This window comes from Amblyomma maculatum, chromosome 1, assembly GCF_055883805.1.
Source record: "Amblyomma maculatum isolate TAMU_Amacu chromosome 1, ASM5588380v1, whole genome shotgun sequence".
NCBI lineage: Eukaryota > Metazoa > Arthropoda > Arachnida > Ixodida > Ixodidae > Amblyomma > Amblyomma maculatum.
Window position 1 is genome coordinate 351,704,269 of NC_139344.1, and position 22,116 is coordinate 351,726,384.

General features: G+C 45.0%; 1 protein-coding gene across 2 annotated transcripts in view; it reads right to left on the bottom strand.

Moving 5' to 3' along the window:
* dsf (nuclear receptor dissatisfaction) overlaps positions 1-22,116 on the bottom strand; it is a 33,502-nt gene that overhangs the window by 8,697 nt on the left and 2,689 nt on the right. Inside the window, exons 2-4 of one of the 2 annotated variants that reach the window (XM_084587161.1) lie at positions 17,254-17,334; positions 15,826-15,987; positions 46-391 (exon numbers count right to left, since the gene is read on the bottom strand). In XM_084587161.1, coding sequence (XP_084443287.1) covers positions 46-391; positions 15,826-15,987; positions 17,254-17,334 — 589 coding nt within the window. Of the gene's footprint in view, positions 1-45; positions 395-15,825; positions 15,988-17,253; positions 17,335-22,116 lie in introns of both variants that reach the window. The other variant, XM_084587160.1, reaches the window with a different exon arrangement.

The window sequence follows — 22,116 nt, forward strand, 5'->3', positions numbered from 1 at the left end:
ACTGACACACAACAGCAACAGAAAAAGATCAATGAAGGCACCCACCTCACACTGTTCCATATTATCTCCTGAGAGCGTTCCGCATTGAGCAACATCTGCAGGAGGCCCGCAGAGCCAATGAGTCCGTCCTTGGGGAAGAGCGGCGACGAAGGCGGCCCACCGTCGGTAGGCGAAGAAGACAGGGCGGCCGCCATGGCAGCCGCAGAGGGGTCGAAGTGACCCGACATGGGCTGCTGCTGCGGCGGCGGCTTGCCCGGCGGCGGGAAGGACAGTCCAGACAGGAGGAGGCCCCCGGCTGCCGGGTGCGGCGCCTTAGGTCCGTGCGCGCCCGTGTCGCCTGGGCCCCCCGCCTCCTTGAGCTTAGGCTTCCTGGGCCCACGCTCGTGTTGCACTGCTGGAGAGAAGGGTGCCGCGCGAGCGGTGAGCCGACAGGTGGCCTCACTGCGACCCTCGTCCATCAGCCTGAATACCACTGTTCACTTTGAAGAGGTTTAATGTAACCTCTCTTCAAAAATATATTAATGCAAAAAAGCTGTTAGTATTCCATTGTTTGGTTTACTTGTCTATCGGGTTTAACGTCCCAAAGCGACTCTGGTTATGAGGGACGCCGTAGTGGAGGGCTCCAGAAATTTCGACCACCCGGGGTTCTTTAACGTCCACTGACATCGCACAGCACACGGGGGCCTTACTTTCGCCTCCATCAAAAAGCAACCGCCGCAGCCAGGATTCGATCCCGCTTCCTTGGGTAGAAACAGTCAAGTGCCCTCCACTCATCGTGGTGGCGCTGACATCCCATTGTGTATAAAGTCACTAGAACTTTTAATAGTATAACATTGTGAAACAAGACTGTGACACTTAAATTCGCACAATGCTCATCCTTGCGTTCTCGCTTTGCCCTATAATTTTGTTCCAGGCTACCTGTACATAATGGAACGTTTTGTCGCCTTATGTCAGGCTTGCATGCGTGCCATGGTGGCGGAATTGCTACTGAGTGAAGTATACTAAGATAGAAGTAGCGGAGTTGGAGCCTATCCTCGGCGGTCGCGTTTCGGAGAAGGCGAAAGACAAAGACCTGGCTCCATGTGCAATTTCGGCGAAGAAATCCAGTTGCAAAAATAATTTTAGAGCCCATTTTCGCACAGCGCTCCTTCTTCGCTTCCTCTTAATCGCTTCATCATCTCAACCTCGTGTTACTGCTCCGGGGTCAAACACAAATCGACAATTACGGCCTCTCGGAATTTTTTATCGCTTTACAGGAAAGGAAAGGCGCTGGATCTGTCACTCACACTTTCTGTGGACTCCTGGCCCACGCCGTAAAGGAAAGGAAGAAGGTGGGAATGAAAGTGAAAAGAGAAACTGGAGCCATAGTGAAGGGCTCCGGAGTAATCTCGACCACCTAGGGACATTTAACCTGCACTGACATTGCACAGCACACGGACGAATCTCCGTTTCGCCTTCATTTATAAGAGTTAAGCCACAGGCGGTCGGCTTCGAACCAGGGTACTCAGGCACAGTAGTTGGGCAACTTAGCCACTGTGCCACCGCGGCGTGCTCAGATTTCTTCAAGGAGCCCGTTTAACGTATATTTCCTTGTTCTTCGTCGTCATAGGTACATAATGATTAGACTGGAGTCTAATAGTCTAGCGGGCAAAATTGGATAAAGACTTAGGGAAGAGTGAGTAAATTACGAGACATGCAAGCATAGATGTTTTATTACTTAGCGCCCTCTATGAATCAAATTAGCGAGAATAATAATTATGTCTCAGATGCACCTAACTGACCACCCATTCAGTGTCGGGAGCTGATATGCTGTGATGGCCCCGACTCGAAGACAAGATTTGACGTCCGTTTGGTAAGTGTGTCGCTTTCGCTGGCGCATATATAGTTTCCAGTCCCGCTAAAACGGAGAGCATATCTCTCGCTCTTTTCTTCTATAAAACCAAACTCACCAAGTGCAAGATGCGATAACATGCGTTAGCCTTCATTCAGTTCTTGCAATAGAGCCCAGACTAAGCAGGTTCGTTTCTGTACACGCCACTTGAAAGATCGCGGAATCCCGCCCTTTCGCCGTCGAGCGCATAAGCCCGCGCGAGTGATGTCAGGGCACGCTCTTGGCTCGCGTTCCACTCGAGGCGCCCCGGGTCGACGGTGGGAAGCGAACGCGGTCTGTTTGACCTGGACTTAACAAGCGTCCTCGCCGTCCTCCATCGAGCGACGCGCGGGTCTCGGCGCTGACTCAGCTCTCAACGAGAGCACATGGGAACCATGGCAACACTGCTTTCTGGAGGAGTTGGGACGTCTTCACTTCAGAAATCCTCGCTGGAGTCTTAGAGCGTGGGCCTATTGCACCTTGATAGGCCAAAGCACCGGGAGTGCGTATATTACCCTGTACTGTATTTAGACTTCTAATATAGCGACGTGAATAAAAACAAAACGCTTGAGAGCACTCCACGAAGAGAACGAAGAGAAACAAAATACTCCTATATCCTATCCATCAGGGTAAGCGTCAATGAATATTCTTTGAAACCAGCGTGGGATTTTGTTCACGACTGTATAATTATACACCAGGTAGGTTCCTCGAATGAAACTTCATCGTGTTTCCTTTTTTGTATTTTTGTTCAAATTTTAGTCTAAGGCACAAAATTATCCAAATACTCCACTTCTCCATTAGTCTTTTGGCGATGCACCCTGGCCAATCTCCTGTAGTCAGTATGTGCCATTATGACTGCCTCGTCATCATCACCATCATTCTATATTGTGCCCTACATTACTGCGAGCACTTTCGAATTGTTCTTTTATTTACACTCGCCTAAATTGGTCTTCGCCTCCTACATGTACCAATGAAGCTGATGCAGTCCATGAACATTTGCAAACCGTGCTTTCTAAAAAAAATCTGGAGTCTCTCGCCTTTAGGGTAATACGATTTTATTAAGTGGGCCTAAAGCAGAACCAAATAATATTTCTTAATTGCATATATATATCCTCCGATACTCAACCCAAGCGATGCACAGAAGACTCTTCTTTGAACAGGTACTGCGTGCTCACACCACCTTTATGCGTCACTCCTAGCAGGAACACTGCAAAAGCTGCAATAGTTACAAATAAACAGCACAAAGCCGACTAATATTCGCGTTGCGACTTAGGCATTCTGATATTAACAAAAGCAAATCAGCCTTCTTTCGGCGGCCTATTCACTTAATAAATGGGGCCGTATATACATGGCTAGGAAACTAAATCACAACCGTGTAGGAACCACTGTCTGAGTGAAATTTATTAGTAAATATTCACTGGCGAGTGGCGCAACGTGTTTCAAGTGTTTAAATTAGTATCAACCGTTCAAGAATTAGTTGAATTACTTAGTTCATGTTTCAAGATTCCTAATGAACGTACGGGTGTTGTCGCTTGTATATGTCATTAGGTTAGAGACCGGCTTCCTGCTTAATTTGCGTAAGCAAGTAACTATCGACAAAAGGTTTAACTTGTATCCTGGCACTGAAGGGGAAATGTTTACACCTCGAACAGGGCATGTTACTCTTGCAACGAACTCAGAAATGATGCACTATTGCAGTGGTGAAGGGAAGCAGAATTTTCGGCTTTAAAGCCAATCGTCCTAAAATGCAGCATGTGCAAATTATTCATTTTTTTTTTTAATTGTGAAGTCGTGAAAGATAAGCAGGTGCAGTCTGTTAAAGGAGACTGTACGCGAAAGCTTGTTTAACTTGCGTGGTTGAGTCCCATAGACGATCAGTTTTTAGAAATATCGAATAAACACTTCAATCTTTAATTCAAGGCTGAACATCCTGCTGCGGAATTTAAGACCTTCATCTCTGCAGGTTCAGTCTGATTGAATTTTGAGTTGGTAATGTGGCTCGAAATATAGAACTTTAAAGGAATGCTCTTTCGATAGCACGCTAAACGGGCTTCATCGTAGTGCACATTGTCAACTGACTGTCATGAGCATGATATCGTCACTAGAATCACAAAAGCGTCTTCTGCGAGATAAATGACATAAGCTACTTGTGTGTGTGTTCTGTCTAAACGGCACCATTTTATTATTCTATAGCTTGGTGAAGACAACATGATGAGCCTCCAAATTGGTATTTATTGCTTCAGATTTCGCGAGCCATGATGCTGATTCTTCAAAATAGTAAATACTAGGCCCGCTAATGATTTTACAGCCTTAACATTGTAATTAAATTATATTGATTAAATAATAGATTAGGTAAGTTTAAGACCAAGTTTAATTATGTTTCTGTTGTATTCTGTCACAAAACCAATGCCCGCCCTATATGTGCAATCAACCAGATAATACTATACTGGAGAATATTGCATGGTTTCGGAAAGACGAACCTGAAATAAATAGAAACACGCGGTAAAAGCGAGTCTTTATGCAGACCGCCGGTGAATGAGGAGATGCCACATGTGCAGCGCGAACTGAAGGAAACAGTCATGCATACTTAGAAGTAGTAGTAAAAAACTTTTATTTCAGAGCAGAAATCAACTGCTCAAAATGAGAAAAATATTTCACGAAACACGAAAGTGAGGAACAGACCCTAGCTGCGTCAGCGGTAAAACGCTGCTTCTTCGCTTTTCAAGAGCAGTATGGCATGGATAAAGCCCGACATGTGCAAAAAGCTGCCAATACTCTTGCGCTCAAAGTGTCTAGATATAAAACAATTTTCCATTCGGGAAGAAAGGATACTGGGGGAAGCTAACCGCGTCGATAGAGTGCTGCGGAAAAACGTGGAAGAAGGTGAAGGCATGGATAGGGATGCGGGAGAGCGGGATATGCGCTATAGGAACGCATGTGTCGGATGGTATGGATAAGAAGGTGGAGTATGGAAGGGAAAGAGTGAGAGAGCGAAGGATACAGAGATGAAGAGTATATATACATATATATAAGGACAAGCTGACGGGACGCGATGGCAGAATTCGGGGCGCGTGAAGACGGTGATGACGACGGAGTGAAAAAGCGAGCTTTCCGCCCGCACGTTGTTTGACTTGGACTCAAGCGAGACGCTCGCTAGCGCCGGCGGTGACAAGGCTTCTCGCCTCGGCGAGGCCAGGAAACCATGGCAACGGCACTTAGAGCTCTCGAAGCCGCGCTTTCGTCGGCGGCCCTGAGAGCGAATGCCTTGCCGCTCGTCATCGACGAGGTTTGTGTCAACAGGGAAACCCGGGAGGAGTTGGGAAGGCTTTAGCACGCGATCGTGACGCCAAGAAGGGACACGAAAAGGCCGTGGGGAGAAGATTCAGGGGTTGGACGGGCGAGATGAGAGGAGAGCGTCGCACTCGAATGCTAAGAGCGCAGTGTGTGCCAGTGGCGCGTTCTAGCCTGCTTTGGGGGAGTAAAAGGGCCGTAAGAAAATAGTGTCCTTGTGCACGGTATAGACGTGCACTCAAAACGAGCAAGATCAGGCGAGTGCTATACGAAACTATAGAAGAGTTGCAAACAGGGTAGATTTCTTAGTTCAAACGCGAAAAATACGCCAGTACACACCTACAAACGATAACATGCATCTTAAGTTCACTCGCTGAACGTTCACTGGCCAGTTTGAATTAAACTTCTGAGACTTACATGTTGGTAGCAAACTTTAAAATACAACCCTTGTCCGATGCTGCGCTTGAAGATATCTAAGCTCTAGTCATGTAGCCCTTAATAAATTGCAGGTTTTCATTTTTTCTGCACTATATCTATATATGTTTGCAAAATGCAATATGCCTGATATCGCGTACAGGTTACGCTGTATACGTTTAAGTAAGGAGTAATTACTAATTGACCTCCACCCGAGGGCAGTCGTAAGGCTAAAAACGAAAACTATGCAACTTTCTAAGAAACTCCGTAGCTGAAGAAAAATTCGTCCTGGTCCGGGGATCGAAACCGGGACCACCACCTTTCCGGGGCAGTCGCTCTACCATGTGAGCTAACCAGGATGGTCAGCAAATCAAACTGTAGAGCGAGAGCGAATTGATCAATAACTCGAAGTGGGAATGGTGTTGATCGAATATTTAGGGGAACCTAACTTTGCTTGGCCTTCATGCTGAGAAATATACGCACAGGTTGTACACTCTGACCTTCATTTTCAACAGAGCTGTTAATAATATACAGGGTGTACAGTATACTCTCTCACTGTCGGAGGGCTTAGAGATTAAACTCGGCCTTGTATTTACCATCAACGACTGGCTCTCTCAGCCCCCGTGCCCAGGCACGTCTGGGGCAAAGGAAAAAAGTGTGGGATCTGCGATGCCCCCTTATAACCTTATCAGGCTCCACGGCTGCAATTTCGGCTTCCCAGCTGAGAGTCTCCTTGTACATTTAAGTAATCAGCGCCATGCCTTTGCCGCCAGCTGTGAACAGCGCGTGTCTCGATAAAGATATTTTGAACTTACAATATTTAAAGGCTAGAGAGTCCTGAGAAACAATGTGCGATCATTCTCATTGATATGGCCGACTCCTTCTCCTCGCAGAAAGATTTCACCTTTTGAAATGCCTCCTGCGTCCACATCAACTATTTCTGATAGCCGTAGGAAATCAAATAGATGCATCGAAAATTATTTCAAGATATGATTTTTAAGTGACTGATCGCCACCACTTAGTCCTTGGCCTAACCACTCGAGAGTCGAAACTCGGAAGCGCCTAACCAGATTTTCGGGAGTTATATCTCTGGCATGAATTTGGTGCTTGCGAAGCGGAGAGGTGGGTTGTAGTGCGCTGCTCGCCATTGTTTTGGATTCAGCTGAAAAAAAAAAAAAAAAGTGGATTTCGATGCGCAATAGCTTTTGATTTGACAGAGTATTTTGTAGGCTAGCGGGTATAAAAATTATAGAGTACTGCAGTACATCGAGTAATGCGAAAACCTGAGCATCGCTGCTGCTACTGTGACACCAAACGCGTCATCATTTTTATTTACATGTTTTCTATTTTTTTCATGTTTACTTCTATTCTTGATTTCCCTCAAAGCTCTGCAGCGTCCTTATGGTAGAAACAATAAATAAGGACAGATTCGCCGCTAGTATAGCGTAGAGTAGTGGTTAACGTGCTCGGCCGGGACATGGAAAGATGGTGGTTTGAGTCCTGACGCCTCTGTATGCTCATGAGTGTGTATGCTTTGTATGCCTTTGTATGCTCATGAGTGTGGACAGAATTTGTGCGTCTGCGGAGGGTGTCACACTCAGATTGTCGAGAAATTAATTTATTGATTGATGAGTAAAAGAAGAATTGTATGAGGTGAAGCTAGGGAAAAGATGTGTGCAAACTTTTCTGAACAGGGGGTAATTAGCTGATTAATTAGAGCCATAACTTGATTGAGCCGTCAAGATAGCCGAGGACGCCGATATAGTGTCCAGACTTCCCAGCAGCCACGGAAGTCTAAATTGTGCAAAATACATCAAAATTGTGCAAAAAGCGCGGGAAAAAGAGAAAAGGATACAAAAAAATAAATAAATAACAAAGCTGTGAAAAAGCGGCTAATGAGTGCAGACAGTCGCAGGAAAGGCTTGCGCCTTACCGCACCTAAGAGAGATCTAAGTAACTCTAAATAATGATTTCTTATTACGGATTGAATCATGCCGTGCTGCGGTGGCTCTGTCCGCAGACATTTAGGTTTTGTATACATCGAGTTTGGGTGAGTGAATAACGACTTTATTTATCCAATAGGGGAAAGCGGGAGAAGGAGGGGGGTTCTACGCTGGATAGGCCTCCGCTAGCTTCTGAGCCCAATCCAGAATCTCATCCGAAATATCAGGCGCTGGGTAGAGCAGGGCTGCCTCGCACTTCTCCTTTGAATGAATATTGAATGACTTTTCTTTTTTGGGGGGTGGGGGGGGGGGGGGGGGTGGCGAGCACAGCCCAAGATGATATGGTGAACGTTGGCTGGGCAGAAATGGCAAGCTGAGGGGGGAGAGATAGCTGGATGAATGAGGTGGCGGTAGTCAGGAGTGGGCAATGATACCAGTATGAAACTGGCGCTAGGGAATCTCGCGATAACGAGCGATTTTGCTGTGTGCCGGAGGTTATACAAGGCGACTGAGGGAGTAATGGTGATGACATATGTCATGAAAGGAGAGGAGGCGGCCCACGCAGTAAGCAAGGATACATGGCCGAAGGTGGACTCCATTGCCTACGGCCGGACAGTGAAACCTCGGGTGCAGGTGAAACCATCTAGGCCCGTATGTGCGGGGTTCTAGAGAAGGGTGATAGAGTGGGTTAAAGGATATTTTAGGAGCAGAGACAGGGCTGGACAAGATATCTAACTCTTGCCAAAATTGTGGATGGCTGATTTAGATTCACTAACAATGGTGGTAACAGTATCGGGAGTGGTCAGAGCAAGAGCGAAGGATGCCTCTTCCGCCTCCTCTGAAGAGGAGGAGTATATGCTGGCAGCCGTTCGAAGGCGGCTGGCTGTTCGAGTCGACGGCTGGAAGGGCATAGTAAGGGCCGGAGTAATATTCCTCCGCATCGACGTAGAGCCCGCCCTTTTCCTCCCCTAAACCTTCCCCTAGACCATCGCCATGTAACGCATGTGACCATGGGAGTGCCTATAATTATGGAGCAACACAGCGTATATCTCCCTGTGCGGATAATGCTCGATGTGCTGCAGGAGTGGCTCACGAAGAGCGCACAAGGCCCATGGAATGCCCTTCCAGTCCTCCTAGTGCAAAACTAAAAGTTTTTTTGTTTTGACCGGACGTCTCGTTCTGCCTCACCTCCCTACTCCTTTTACCCCGCGGGAATTGGGGCAAAATGAGACAAATTCAACTTCTGTACTATTTGTTCGCGATTTGCAACAAAAGAGAAGATACAGCGTCAATCCATGAAATGTTGCTTTGTTTTTCCTCACTCGTTTTGAAATCCTATAAAGCAGAGGGTAAATCCTATACTACAGAGGGTAGCCTTTAGAATAGGGAAGCAGAATTGGCTAGCGAAAAACATGACATATCCGCTAAGAGACAAGGAGAAAGATGGCACTACCAATATTGATCATATAGTTGAAGTAGGCAAGCAGTTTACAGAGATATACGGAAGCCGCATTGATGGGCGATAATGATAACGGCGGTAGTGCAGAGAACTTTTAAAAATGTAGAGGCTCACCTATCATGCAACCAAGTTTCAAGAGCGTCAGTCATCGGCTACATCCACTTGCTGTTGCCGTTTCGATCTTGGCTTGTTTTCGAGTTTGCTAAGCTTTTCGATAACGATCTAGTCTGGCTTCTCGTTCTTCAATGATTTCGACAGCATATCTGGAATGGCGGCGGTTTAGGTTAAATGAAGAAGCGACGCAGACGAGCCCTGCCGAGGTGTCGCAGTGGTTAGGGCGCTCGACTACTGTGCCCAAGGATGCGGAATCATAATTCCGGCCTCGGCGGCAGCGGAAAACTAGGCGCCCGTATGCTGTGTGACATCAGTGCACGTTAAAGAACCTCAGGTAGTCGAAATTTCCGGAGCCCTCCACTATAGTATCACTCGTAGCCCGAGTCGCTTTGGGACTCTAAACCCCAAAACCAAACCAAACCAACGAACTTCATGCCTAATGCACATCGCGAGAGTATTTTGAAATTGGAACTTGGGAGATGGTGATGTTCACTTCAGACTGCGAACGTTGAATTTTTAAATGAGGCGTGGTCGGTTTCGGCGATCAATGCTTTTAAATAGACACATAAAAACATTGCTGGCGATAGGGTGCTCAGGGCTCTCGTGAGCATGACGTTGAGGACGACCACGTTTGCAGTACAGCGCGATATGAAGATAATTTTTGCTGCGGAGCTCAAAATGAAACATGCGGTCCATAAGTACGTGGCGCCATCTATGGAGATCATTGCGTACTAAAGAACAGAATAACGATTACCTCCCCCCTCTCCCGCCCCTCTCTTTTTCTTTTTAGGCCTTAGGTCATCCTTATGAATAAAAATTTATGAATGAATGAATGAATGAATGAATGAATGAATGAATGAATGAATGAATGAATGAATGAATGAATGAATCAATCAATCAATCAATCAATGACCTCTCAAATGAATGCAGTAGACCTGACACTACACATTCCGATGGTAAAGTAAGAGGAAGTGCAAACATACTTTGAAGCAATCAATATATGCGCGCTAAAGCGGTACTATATACGATGACGTCCGACACCTTTTTTTACATGTGCAGGTCTGGCCCGGTTGGCTGCTCGTGCCAATGCGACCGATAGCGAGCACTTCAACGCTGGAACTTGCTGTCGCCAATCTACGAATCGGCCACTGTTTCCAGAATGATATAGGGCTTTATAAGCCCCAATTTGACACCGACCGTGCGGTTCCATCAGGAGACACGCTTTCAAGGCCTTAAATTGGAAAGGCAGATCATTATCGACTTCATACTGCTGCACACTAAATATAAGCTGGAGCAAATCATCAATCAAGAGGCACCGGTGCTATATGATACCCTCTGTCCGATTTCTTTTTATTTCTTCTTTGTGAAACAACTTAACGTATAGTAGCATAAATTGTCGGCATTTGTTGCCCTGCCCGCGGCCGTTGGCTTATCTTGTGTACTTGGTGCATGTCCGTTTAGAGTCTCTTCTACTGTGAAAGCTTGAAATGAATACTTGCCTACGTGATGTGGCAATTGCTGAGAAGATATATACAACCTATCGCGAAATATATTCTGGAAATAAATCAATGTAAAGTGGCGGACAACAAAAAAATACAACTTACGAAAGGTCGGGAGAGGTATAAGTATGGGTTGCCTTGACGCAGAGGGCGGAGAATCGTGATGATGCGGATGTAAAATGCACGAGGTCGGTAAGCAGGGAAGCCGCTCGTTGCGTTTCTTCCACATACGATCACGTAAGTGTGCAGAATTAAGTACGGAGAGTTATTCATGTAACCAAGTGTTGTTCCTATCGTATATATATTGCAGATAAACATAAATGGCTTTAACGCTGTAGCACTCTCACACACAAAAAAACCTGCCACTGTCGGAGAAGAAATTCCTTTTTTGGTCGACACGTTAATACCTTCATACAAGTGACGTGACGACGATAAACCTACGAAGAAGCAACATTCCCAGGACTCAAATTCAAAATTTGCACTATGACCCACACGAAGAATTCGGGGTCCTACCTCGACCTGATATATGCGTACAGAATGCAGGGACGAAACTGGCGAACTCTTACAAGGAAGTGCAGCTGACAACTCTACAATTTTTGTGATTGTACGCTGCTACACAATCGCAGACAGGATAAAATATCGGATATGTTTTAAATTATTCAGCAACAAATAGCGACCGCACAATTGCTACGTTTAATAACAATGGAAGTTTCACCTACTATGCAACCAGTCGCCACACATAAGTGAATCCATTATTTCTGCATCTGCAATTCCAAACATAACATCGTTAACACAGTGAGTGACCGTCTTGAGAAAATTACCTGTCTGCCATAGTACTAAAATAAATAACGCTTCCCTTCAAAAGAGCCAAACCAAGCAAATGCATGCAGGTATACATCGCAGTTTTTACTACAGGCTTCAGTTCATACAACTGAAAATAAAACATGCACAAGCAGGAGGCGTGCATATAGACCAGTGGCTCATCGAAAAGCGAGAACACGACGCGTCACTTCCCTTGTACTACGCTATATGATGAGCCCGCATTTGAGCACTGGTGGACGAACCGCTTTTGAGCAAACAACGAACGCGCTTGAGCTCGCGTGCGAGTTGTGCTTTCACTCTTACCGCCACCAAGCGAAGCGACAAGTTCAAGAGTAAACACGGGTATATATAGGCGCCTCCGCAAAGATGCGTAGAATTCGCGGGCGCGGAGAATTAGCCGAATAACTAAACAGCACACCCAATTTCCTGCCGCATGGGCCTATTCTCTTGTTGCTGCTCCTTTGCTGCTGTTTCACCCTCTCCCCCCCCCCCCCCCCCCTTTGTATAGAATGCCGCATTAGCGCACGCAAGTTGACGTGATCGCTTCTCTCTCTGTGCAAATGTGACAAGGAAGCATCATGCATGATGTCGAATTCCGCTGCAACATTTCGCTGCTTATACTTTTATATTCTGTATATTATTTATGTACTGTAATTAATTCACATCTCCGTCCAACGCTGATCTAGCTGGTTGGTGTAGGGTGGTATAGCGGACAGGCATAAAACTGTTTAGCTCAGAAAACAGGATTATATGCATAGGAAAGAATAAGCGTCCTTGTTACATTTTCTCACCATCTATATACTGAAGCATTTGGTGAACACCATGAGAAACAAGGGAAACATCGTGTTTCTCGTGGTTTACATATGATGGAAATTGCCGATTATTATACGTTCTAAATTAAAGCCACCTAACCCTCAGCACTGTAATTTTTCCAAAAGAGTGTTTGTGTTCGTATTCTTGCCGCTTTTTATTGTCTCGCTATTCCGAAGGTAATTGCACGCTATATTTGCCTACTGGCCACTTGTACCTGTGAGCTTTGGTATTGTAATCCTGCAGGATAGAAATTGGTATAGAATTGTCATATATATATATATATATATATATATATATATATATATATATATATATATATATATATATATATATATATATATATATATATATTGATGTCTTACGCAATGTAATGTCATGTCTGTGCATACAAAACTGTGTGCACGTTGTGTGGAAGAAACAATAATCCCCAGCTGTGATTTAAAATCGCTGCTAGAGGTTAAATATTACACGACCGCGCAACGGACTTTCTGCGGTGTGAACATTCAGATGGATTTCCGCGTCCTCTACCTGTTAAGCGCGATGAACGCAAGCAATACTTATTTTCTGTAAAACTGAGGACCACAGGTAACTGTTATCATGGGGCATTAGTCTGCCCAATGAGGTTACACTTTGTATGTCGCAATACATCTGGCATTATTTGCGAGGGCGAATCAACGGAACATTTCTGTAAAAAAAGAAGTGCCTGTCCTTGCGTTTCAGCACTTGCTATGTTTACTATACCCTCATGACAAGCGTTCAGCCCATTTAATTCAATCCTGTTTATTCTTCGAAGCGGAAAACAGCGAGTTCTACAGCGAACCTCAAAAGACTCGCCTTCGTGGCCACTGTAAGCATGCCGGCGAAATTGTCCTCATAAATAACGGGTACACGTCGTCAGAGGCCTACACGGTAATAGCGTTGAGACTACACAGCTTGCACCATTTGTAACCACCCATACTGCATGAGCCAGGTGACTGTTATTATTAGATCTATAGTATAGCGATGCAGATGCAACAGAAGGTGCTGGAGTACAGCGCGGTGTCAGTCCGCTGCATTATACGGCGTCCCGAGCCTGAGTAACTTTGGGAGGCTAAACAGTTCAAAAAAATATATTGTGATCTCTTAAGCCTGAACACGGGCTTTTCATCTTCAAGAGCCAAAAATGAGCATCGATGGAGGCTGTTCCACTGAGTGTCGCTGAAAACAAAAGTAAACCAATGCGCACCTGACAAAGTTGCTGTGGATTGCCTTATGGCACGGGATGAAGCCTGCCGCTATCTTCCTCCTCATGGCGTAACGTTCTGCGGGTACTTCTATGACGCAAGTCCTCTTATAGTGCGCCCACAGCGGCCATGAATCGTTGAATTTTGCAGTAAAATAAAGAATAAGACGCAGCGATGCAACCGCCGCAGCCCTACGTGCCTTAAAATAGCCAAGTCAGCGAATCGACGAGCTACATTTAAGATAAGCAAGTTGTTCTTGCTTCAGTCAAAAAGAGGAAAACCTACGTAATCACAGCAGGATCGGTAGTGTGTACACTGGAACAAATACTTCACAAATGTTTTAGGTGCACGTAAAGAACCGAGTATACCAATATCTAAGTGACAAGGGCAAATATCACTTTTAGCACTCATGAACCTATATATATTTCCGAAGAGAACCAGCCGTAATTACTACGGCCAAGGAGTTGCTTACGGGCAAGGCTCACTTACTGTGCCTCTCCGATGCCCTAATATGTCACGAGGCGACTCGCGATAACGTACTGCGGGAAAACTTACCAAATTCTAACCGGTTAACCTGCTTCCTATTGCATTTCTGATAAAATATTGAGTTTTCTTACATCATCCATCGAAGGACCCGGTTTGGCACCTGCATCGAAAGTCGCCATATCCTCACAGAATGCCGCGTATAGTACATCCGACGTCACTTTCCTCCCAGGCAGCACAAATAATGGACCTAATAATGGTACTATGTTGGCAATGTCAGGCCCTATGTACAGAACAAGTGTATGGCAAATCGAGTATACCTATACTGGCTGCTGTTGCCTCCGACGATTTCTTTGCTTTCATTTCGCGTGGCTCCAGCATATTCTGAGCTCAACAACCCGATCGTCGAGCGCGTATAGAGCTCACTCTCCTTAACACCGCTTTCTGACCTTAAATTTGAGCAAATGGCAGCAGCATGTACATAAAACATTATTTTACGTGCGGTAAAAAGGGCAAAGCAGCATTATGTAAAGCAGCCCACAAATGAGAAGCTAAGCAAACTATATCGTACTCGTCCGACCGCGTGAATCCCGCTTTGTCGCAGCTCTACTTTGCACGGCCATGAAAAAAAAAACAAAAAAGAAACGAGTAGTACGCACATGGCAACATTTTAACGCAGGTGATAATGAACTAGAATAGTGAAAGTAACCTATAGCACTTGCAAACGCGGCAGCATGCCTTTGGTTTCGCGATGCCGTCAGGTGTCAGCCGCAGTCGCCCTGATTATATATATATATATATATATATATATATATATATATATATATATATATATATATATATATATATATATATAATATGCAGGGCGACTGCGGCTACTAAATATATATACTAAATGAGTGGCGCGACGACTATAGAGGCGCTAGTAGCGTGCCGAAAGCTTTAGCGTTGTGTCTCTACACGCATCGCCATACAATGATGATGGTTTTTCTTATGACAACATAAACACCGACCAGATTTACATTTTAGGGCTTCAGCACCGGGGTTTGACATAGCCAGGCATGAATTTTCATGTTTTAAGGCGAAAGCATTTAATGGCTCATACTCACGGCGTCCGGCGCCCTGTCCCACTATAGCTGTCAATCAAATGACTTCAGCAACCGAAACACACATCATAATTATTCTCCTCGTCTATCCTGACAGAGATAGTTAAAATAAATAAATCCTGTCTCCCCCGGCAATCGAACATCTATCACGTGAATTCCCAGTTGAGCGCTTAAACGAACTGCGCCAGGCCCGGAATCGTGAAACGCACATCATAATTCTCCTTGTCTACCGTGAGGAGGATAGTTTAATTTAAAAAAAAAAACTCTTCACCGGAAATCGAGTCTCCATGCCTTGTAACCCCAGCCGAGCGCATTAACCAACTGCGCCATGCCCGCGACCGTGAAACCACGTTATTATCCTTCCTGTCTACCTTGAGAATGATAGTAACGATAACGTTGAAGCAGCAGTTAGTGATAATGACAATTATGACATTAGCAATGGCAATGACGGTGCATTTAGTTGATAATGATAATGAGAGCAAACGGGATGCACCATGCACACCAGTAGCGCTTAGGCTTTCGTATTTATGCAGTGTAGATTCTACAGTGCTTTCAGACTTTTTCAAAGGGGAGGTACACGATTGAAATTTAAGAAAGGAAAAGTGCAAGCTTCGATTAACATGGTCTTTTCGTGACAATAAAAAGAAGCTCCGCTTGATGAAAGGAGTGCTGTAAGGTACACAGAATACGGTAGCAAGCGGGAATGGGTGGAAATGCCCCTCCGCAGTCATTTCAGAAAAGGAGGTTATCTCAAGAAGGGCAGCGAAACAGCTGTGCAAACCGCTCACCGTCCTTGTTCATGCTGGCCTCGAAGCAGCGCCGCAGGCGGCAGGCGCGGCACTGGTTCCGGTGCGTCTTGTCGATGGGGCACTTGCCCTTAAGCTCGCCCTGGGCCTTGCACGTGTACACCCGGTTGCGGTGAATGCTGCGCTTGAAGAAGCCCGAGCAGCCTGCGCCCACAGGTATTGCGAAGGTCGATATTCTCATTTATTTGCACTCTCTTTTGACTGAGAAAATAAGGTTCCCACAAGCCACGCAAGTACCGGAATCGTGTAAAGTCAAACCACAATACACTGGACGTTAATGTTACAAATCGTTACCCATACTAAAATTTTGCAGCATCTGTTTATCAACGACTCACAAATATTATTTGGTGCACGAAATAACACGTTTGTGTTGGAACTCGACCGCTTCAAACTGTTCCTCCACTGTGGCAACATTAGGCTTTGCCGCACTGCCCTAAAGCACGGTGTTGATGAGAGAAGCGTTGGTGCCGTGGTTCGTGCCTTTTACTTCGCGCCACTGCTCCAGCAGCAAAAGTAGCGACTCGATGTCTTACAATCTGGAATGCGCGTTCTACGCGCAGTATTCCTCGTGAGAAGCCAACTTAGACGAAATTCCATTTGCTATCATTGTGCGGCTCTGCGTACAAGCCAATTTAAGTGGTACGTATAACGTTTTGCCAATCACGCTCTCCAAAAACACCAGACCGCTCGAATGGGAAAGAGGAACAGGTTTCTCTGTGCTGTAAGGTTAGTTTAGCTTGAGTTACGGCTCCTCAACACCACATTTGTGTGCCTATCAAAATCAATTATCGGTTTTGCTTATAATCCAGCCAGTTTACAGTCCCAGACATCTATAGTTCTTATAATTTTAGACAGCGCGCTCGTATCCGCATGGTGCACATTATAGCAATGATTAGCTATATTTACAGCAGGGAATAAATTCCTAATGGCATACGAAGGACCTCTTAAACTGGTTAGTTGTCCTACGCGCTCTAAGGCAGGTGTGCCGTGAGTTAGCCTCTACCACACAATTCAAGGGGCTGGTGAAAAAACGACCACTTTTTTATCTAACCTCCAACCAGGTGCAGTAGCCACGAACAAAATTGAGCTTGTTCTGGCCCAAGTAGCATAGCCAATGAGTCACTGTTGGCGATGAGTTAAAATTTACATCAATGCACGTTCTCTGCTCTGATTGCAATTACAAACTACTAGTTTTATCAGTCTTCATTTCGACTATGTTTTCATGGAACCACTCACCGCAGTGATTTATATGCTTTACTAATGCGGAACCGTCTATTTATTTGTCGGGTACGCCCTTTAGGTGCGCGGTTCTGAAGTCACGAATATTGCGCTTTTAAAAACTACACCCTCCCAACGGGCGACACACATTGCCTGCTACGTCGAACGACAGACAAGAAGTAGTATACCTACCGTCGCAGCTGTATATTCCGTAGTGCTTTCCTGAACTCCTGTCGCCACAGACTCTACAAGGAATGTCCAGAAGGCGATCCCCTGCGATGCGAAAGTGAATAAAGAATGGGTACGAAAGGGTATACTTAGAGTTAAAACGATCACAGTAAAGCAGGCTATGCATAAGCAGAGCTTCTTAAGGCGAAAGCCTTTCTTCGCTTATGAGTGGCGTCCGCAAGAATGTGTCAGACAAGACAGATCCATAGCCAATCCAAAAATAGCCACATAATAAGCCAACGTTGGCTAAATTGGCTACAGTATCTAAACATTAGGTAATCAATAGCCAAAAGTCATTCAAAAAACAAAAAGATAAGGAATTTAAATAGAATGTAAACACAAAATTAAATAATACTAAAAATAAAAAAGGCTTTGACCTTCCTCTTCGTATAAATTTTGAATGGCTGCTGACCACTCTTTGGTCGAAAACAGAGAGGCTTAGAATAAGGCGACCCAATAGTTAGGGGGAGGGGAATTTCTGCGCCGAATACAGCGCAGAAAAGGCGAAGGGTGCGGCTTTCATTCTGCTCTCGTGCCTCGCTATTCCCATATTTCCAAACCGACAGGTTAACCCTATTCTATGGAACTCGATAACATTGTCGAGCCAGGTAACTGTGAGGCCTCGTCTTCGGAACCTGCGGCCGGAAAAAAATTTCAGAATGCAATGAATGAAGGTGCACCGCCTGGATCGCGACTTATTTCACTGGGCTGCTCCCTCGCCGTTACCTACGTGTATGTCCGAGGATTTTCACTGTCCCAGTCAAACCAATTAAAGGGCTACTCCGGGGATTTTTTCGCCGTTTTGAGTTTTTGATTGCATTACTTTCCTAAGTGCGTTCTGACTCCTACACAAAAAGCAACGGTTTTTCGAAATTCCAAGTAGAACTATTCTTAAAAAGGAAAAACAGCAAACCGAAACCGAAACTGCTTTTATGGCCAGAGACGGCGTTTCAGTTGACGAAACAGTGACGTCACATACTGTATTTGAAAAACACTCGCAAGCGCGTTGGGTGGCTGAATTAAAGTATGGAAATCATGAGGGAGTACTTAGGTGTCTGAGGTAGCCCGATACAGGCCTCAACATTTTATCATCATGCGGGGAATTGGCAGTAACGCGGGTTGGTTGGTTGATTGTACAACTTTTAATTCCATCGAAAATGGACGTCCTCTTTCCGGCGTGTGTACTGTTTGTGACGTCACAAACTCAGGTTGCCAGCAGAAATCGCCTCAAAAGAAGCCGCGAAAACTGCACGTTTTAAAATCGTGCTGCGCGCGAACGAAATATCGCACCGCGCCCAAATTTGATAGAATGCGTCGTGGAGAGGATAACCTGTAGTAAAATTTTTATCAGAATATTCAAATGTCAAAAAACCTTCGGAGTTGCCCTTTCAGAGCTTTTCAGTACCACCTACGCTAATCTGCAGTATATTTTGGTTCCCAATGTTAATTATAGCAAAGAATAATTAGCTGTTTTTAATTATTGTCATGAGAGAAAAGTCGTAGATCTGATGGAAAAATGCCAGGCTATATTCTTTTAATCAAGATAAAAATTACGTAGAGTATTTTTTATTAGCCAAAAATAATACCTCGAGGAATAAAAAAAAAAACGGAACTTCCTCGTCACAGCGGCGCGCCACTCTAAAGCCAGAGAAGCATCCCAGATAACAAAATTCATTTTTTTTCTGCAGTGCTCTCTCCGATGAGGCTAGGTGTACGCACTTTGCGAATGATTCAAAATGACAGCCGGTCACGTGGCAGCATTTTTTTGAAGATCTACAGATAGAGATGCTTAAGTTGTAGCGTGATGGAAACAACATAGCTGGTCGTTTTTCGATGCAGTCTACAACTTTTGCATTGACACTTTTTCTCTCAAGGCAATTATTGAACGAATTAGCTTTACTAATTATTTACTGATTCTTTAGTAATTGATTAAGCTTGGTGGACGAAAACAAAAGTACTGCAGATTAGCATGTGACTCTGAACAGCTCTGAATTGGTTACACTGAGCTGGCGACCACCGTATATTTTTTACAACCTTGGTTACATTTAGCTTGGACACCCTGTATATATACGAAAAAAAAAAAATCCGCTTTCTTCCTGCGATGCTGGCGGGAGGGGAAACGTTATAGCACTACTCTGTTAGGTATTTCTTACTATTTCCTTTCAATTGCGTGTTTCTCGGTTAGAAACCCTGAATGTCACCCGCAGCGAGCCAAGTTTAGATTGTTTTTGCACTTTGTTCATCGTTGGGATCGGGAAGTTTGCGATGAAATGGAGCCCACTTGGCACGTCTCCGTCTGCAAAGACAGGTAAAAAAAAAAAGAAAAAAAAAAACGTACGGGGACACGATTCTGCGCATTTCAGCGACAACACACAACCCCGTGCATGACCCTCCGCCTTCACCTCATCGACGGGTGGCGGAGAGGCGCGGATGCATCGAGTGGACGCATGGCGTAATTGGTGCCTGCACTTCACCTGCCTGTCATGCAGTGAGGACTATATAACGAGAAGTAATCTAGACAGCGCAGACGGCAGGGCAAGGAACAGAAGAGACAAAGACGGCGCTGTGTTTATAGCAACTCAAGTGGAAACTGGGGCGTGTGTGTGGCCTACATGTACACGCCACACGAATGTATTCAGTTGTTGTCGATCTCTAAATACCAAACGCTCATAGAACAATTCCCGCCAACACCTGAAACTGCGCAAATCTCCTCCGTTAAGCAATAAAATCATCGGTTCTTACCCTGTCGGCGCAGAAAAACGTGGAGACATCTACATAAGCTATATATAGAGACCTTTAGTTTACCTCTGCCGCTTACCGCGGCCATCTACCGCTACCGCGCGCAGTCAGCACAGCACGCACTGGTTGATCCCTTCGTGCGCAGTCCTCCGGAATTTGACAGGAACGTGGCGCCATCTGGCGCCCTTGAGTTGAGCTGCGCATGTGTATGACGCTCGCGCGGTAGCGGTAGACGGTAGCGGTAGCGCTGACTAAACGTCTCCACTAACCACTTGTCTCGCTGTGCATGACACGAAGGACAGTGATGGCTTTTATCTTTGTAGCACTTATAAGGCTCCAAGTATATGGAGTAAATATAGGCATTTGCAAAGTCAATTTCCTGCAATGGTTGCCGAGCGGCACTGCAATACTGCAAAATCGTAAGCACCGCTGTATCGAATGTATTGTATTCACAAGTATACGTCAAGGTTTGATGAGGTTGCATCAGAATAAGTTGCAACCTGTAATCTACTTCAGACCTCTTTGACAAGCAGCGGCCACATACAGCTACTTCCGCTCGCACTACCCCTGTGCTTGGGGGTTATAATGCGGAAGGATTAGTAGGCTACTTTGGCGCTGGAGTGTCTGCAAATTGCGTCGCCGTAAGTTGGTCCCCTCCTGACGTGGTCACCAAGTGGCGTCATCAGTCGATGACCGGATGATAATATAGTATAGTATAAAATGTGCTGCGTCATCAACTAGTCATGTGTCATTAGTCATGTGACATGAAATTTTTGAGTTATTTAGTTCACAAGTCATGTGAGTAATGAGACAAAAAGTTCCGACTGATGCCATGTGGGTAAGTAGATGTAGAAAGGCGTCGATTGTATAGAGCCACCAACGCTGCGCCAAGGCTAATGCTTTCGAATTCTCTTAATGCCGTGTCCGCAGTGATCTCAAAGATTTTTATTTTTGAGCATAAGTTCTGAGTAATCAAGTGTGGTGAAGAGACTGAAACCGGAACTAACTGCAGTCACCTGCTCTGGCGCAATCAGCCTCACACGCATCGTCTCGTACTGAAAAGGCGCCCGAACTATCAAACTTAGGGAGGCTAAACCTTTTCCTGTGACTAGAACGTCGGTTCATGTTTAATAGACGTAGTTTCGTAAGTAATCAAGCTTGCTGCAAAATCACTGGCCAGAATTGATTACTAGGTATGAAAAGTTAATGAGTACTGTGATTTAATTGCGATTCTGATCGCATCTAGTTTTCGATACTTCTAAGAGGCGTGCGACTATTCGAAATTTTAAATACAAATCAAATCTGCGTGCTATTTGGTTTGATTTCATATTCAATTAACTGATATCCAGATTTTTCGGTCAAAAATTATCGAATATACATCGACAAATTTTCAAATTCACCGCTATGCTCGCTTCACCGCAATTCTCAACCCCGACGACATTGCAGCGAAGCATCCTCAAAATTCGACGGGGCCTTTTTGTGAAGAGAATTAAGGGAACCTCCCGACAGTGCGCAAACTAAAGCATTTGACAAAACCGTGAAAAGAGGTCATTCTCACATTGGTTTCATCTCGGATGTTCATCAAGGGTTCCCCAGATCAAATTAGCGTGACGAAAACACTTGCAGAGGTTCTCTCAGGCCCATTCGATACTTCCAGCTTTCAGTTAATCGGACATTTTTATCTGGTCCCTTGAAGGCCAAATTAACTTGAGTTTACGGTATTCAACAGCAATATGACAGTTCCACCCGATTACATGAAAGTCCTTCCTCTGCAAGATAACCATTTGCAAAATCGTAATGAAATTTACTCCGATTTCTTATCTTTTAACGGGGAATATATTTTTGAAGCTCTTTTTACGTTCAGAAGATTAGTAATGCTGGGCACGCATTACCAGACACACGGTGTGACCAAAAGCAAACTACTGTGGCTCCAAACTTTTGGCAAAAACTGTACATGAATGCTGTTGCAAATTTCGTATTTGATTTCTCGGCGCGTAGGCTACCCTATTATGCAAAAAAAGACGTCCGCGAGGGAAACATTCCTTTCATCAAACCAGACTGAGCACTTCCCCTAATTGACGGCTCCGC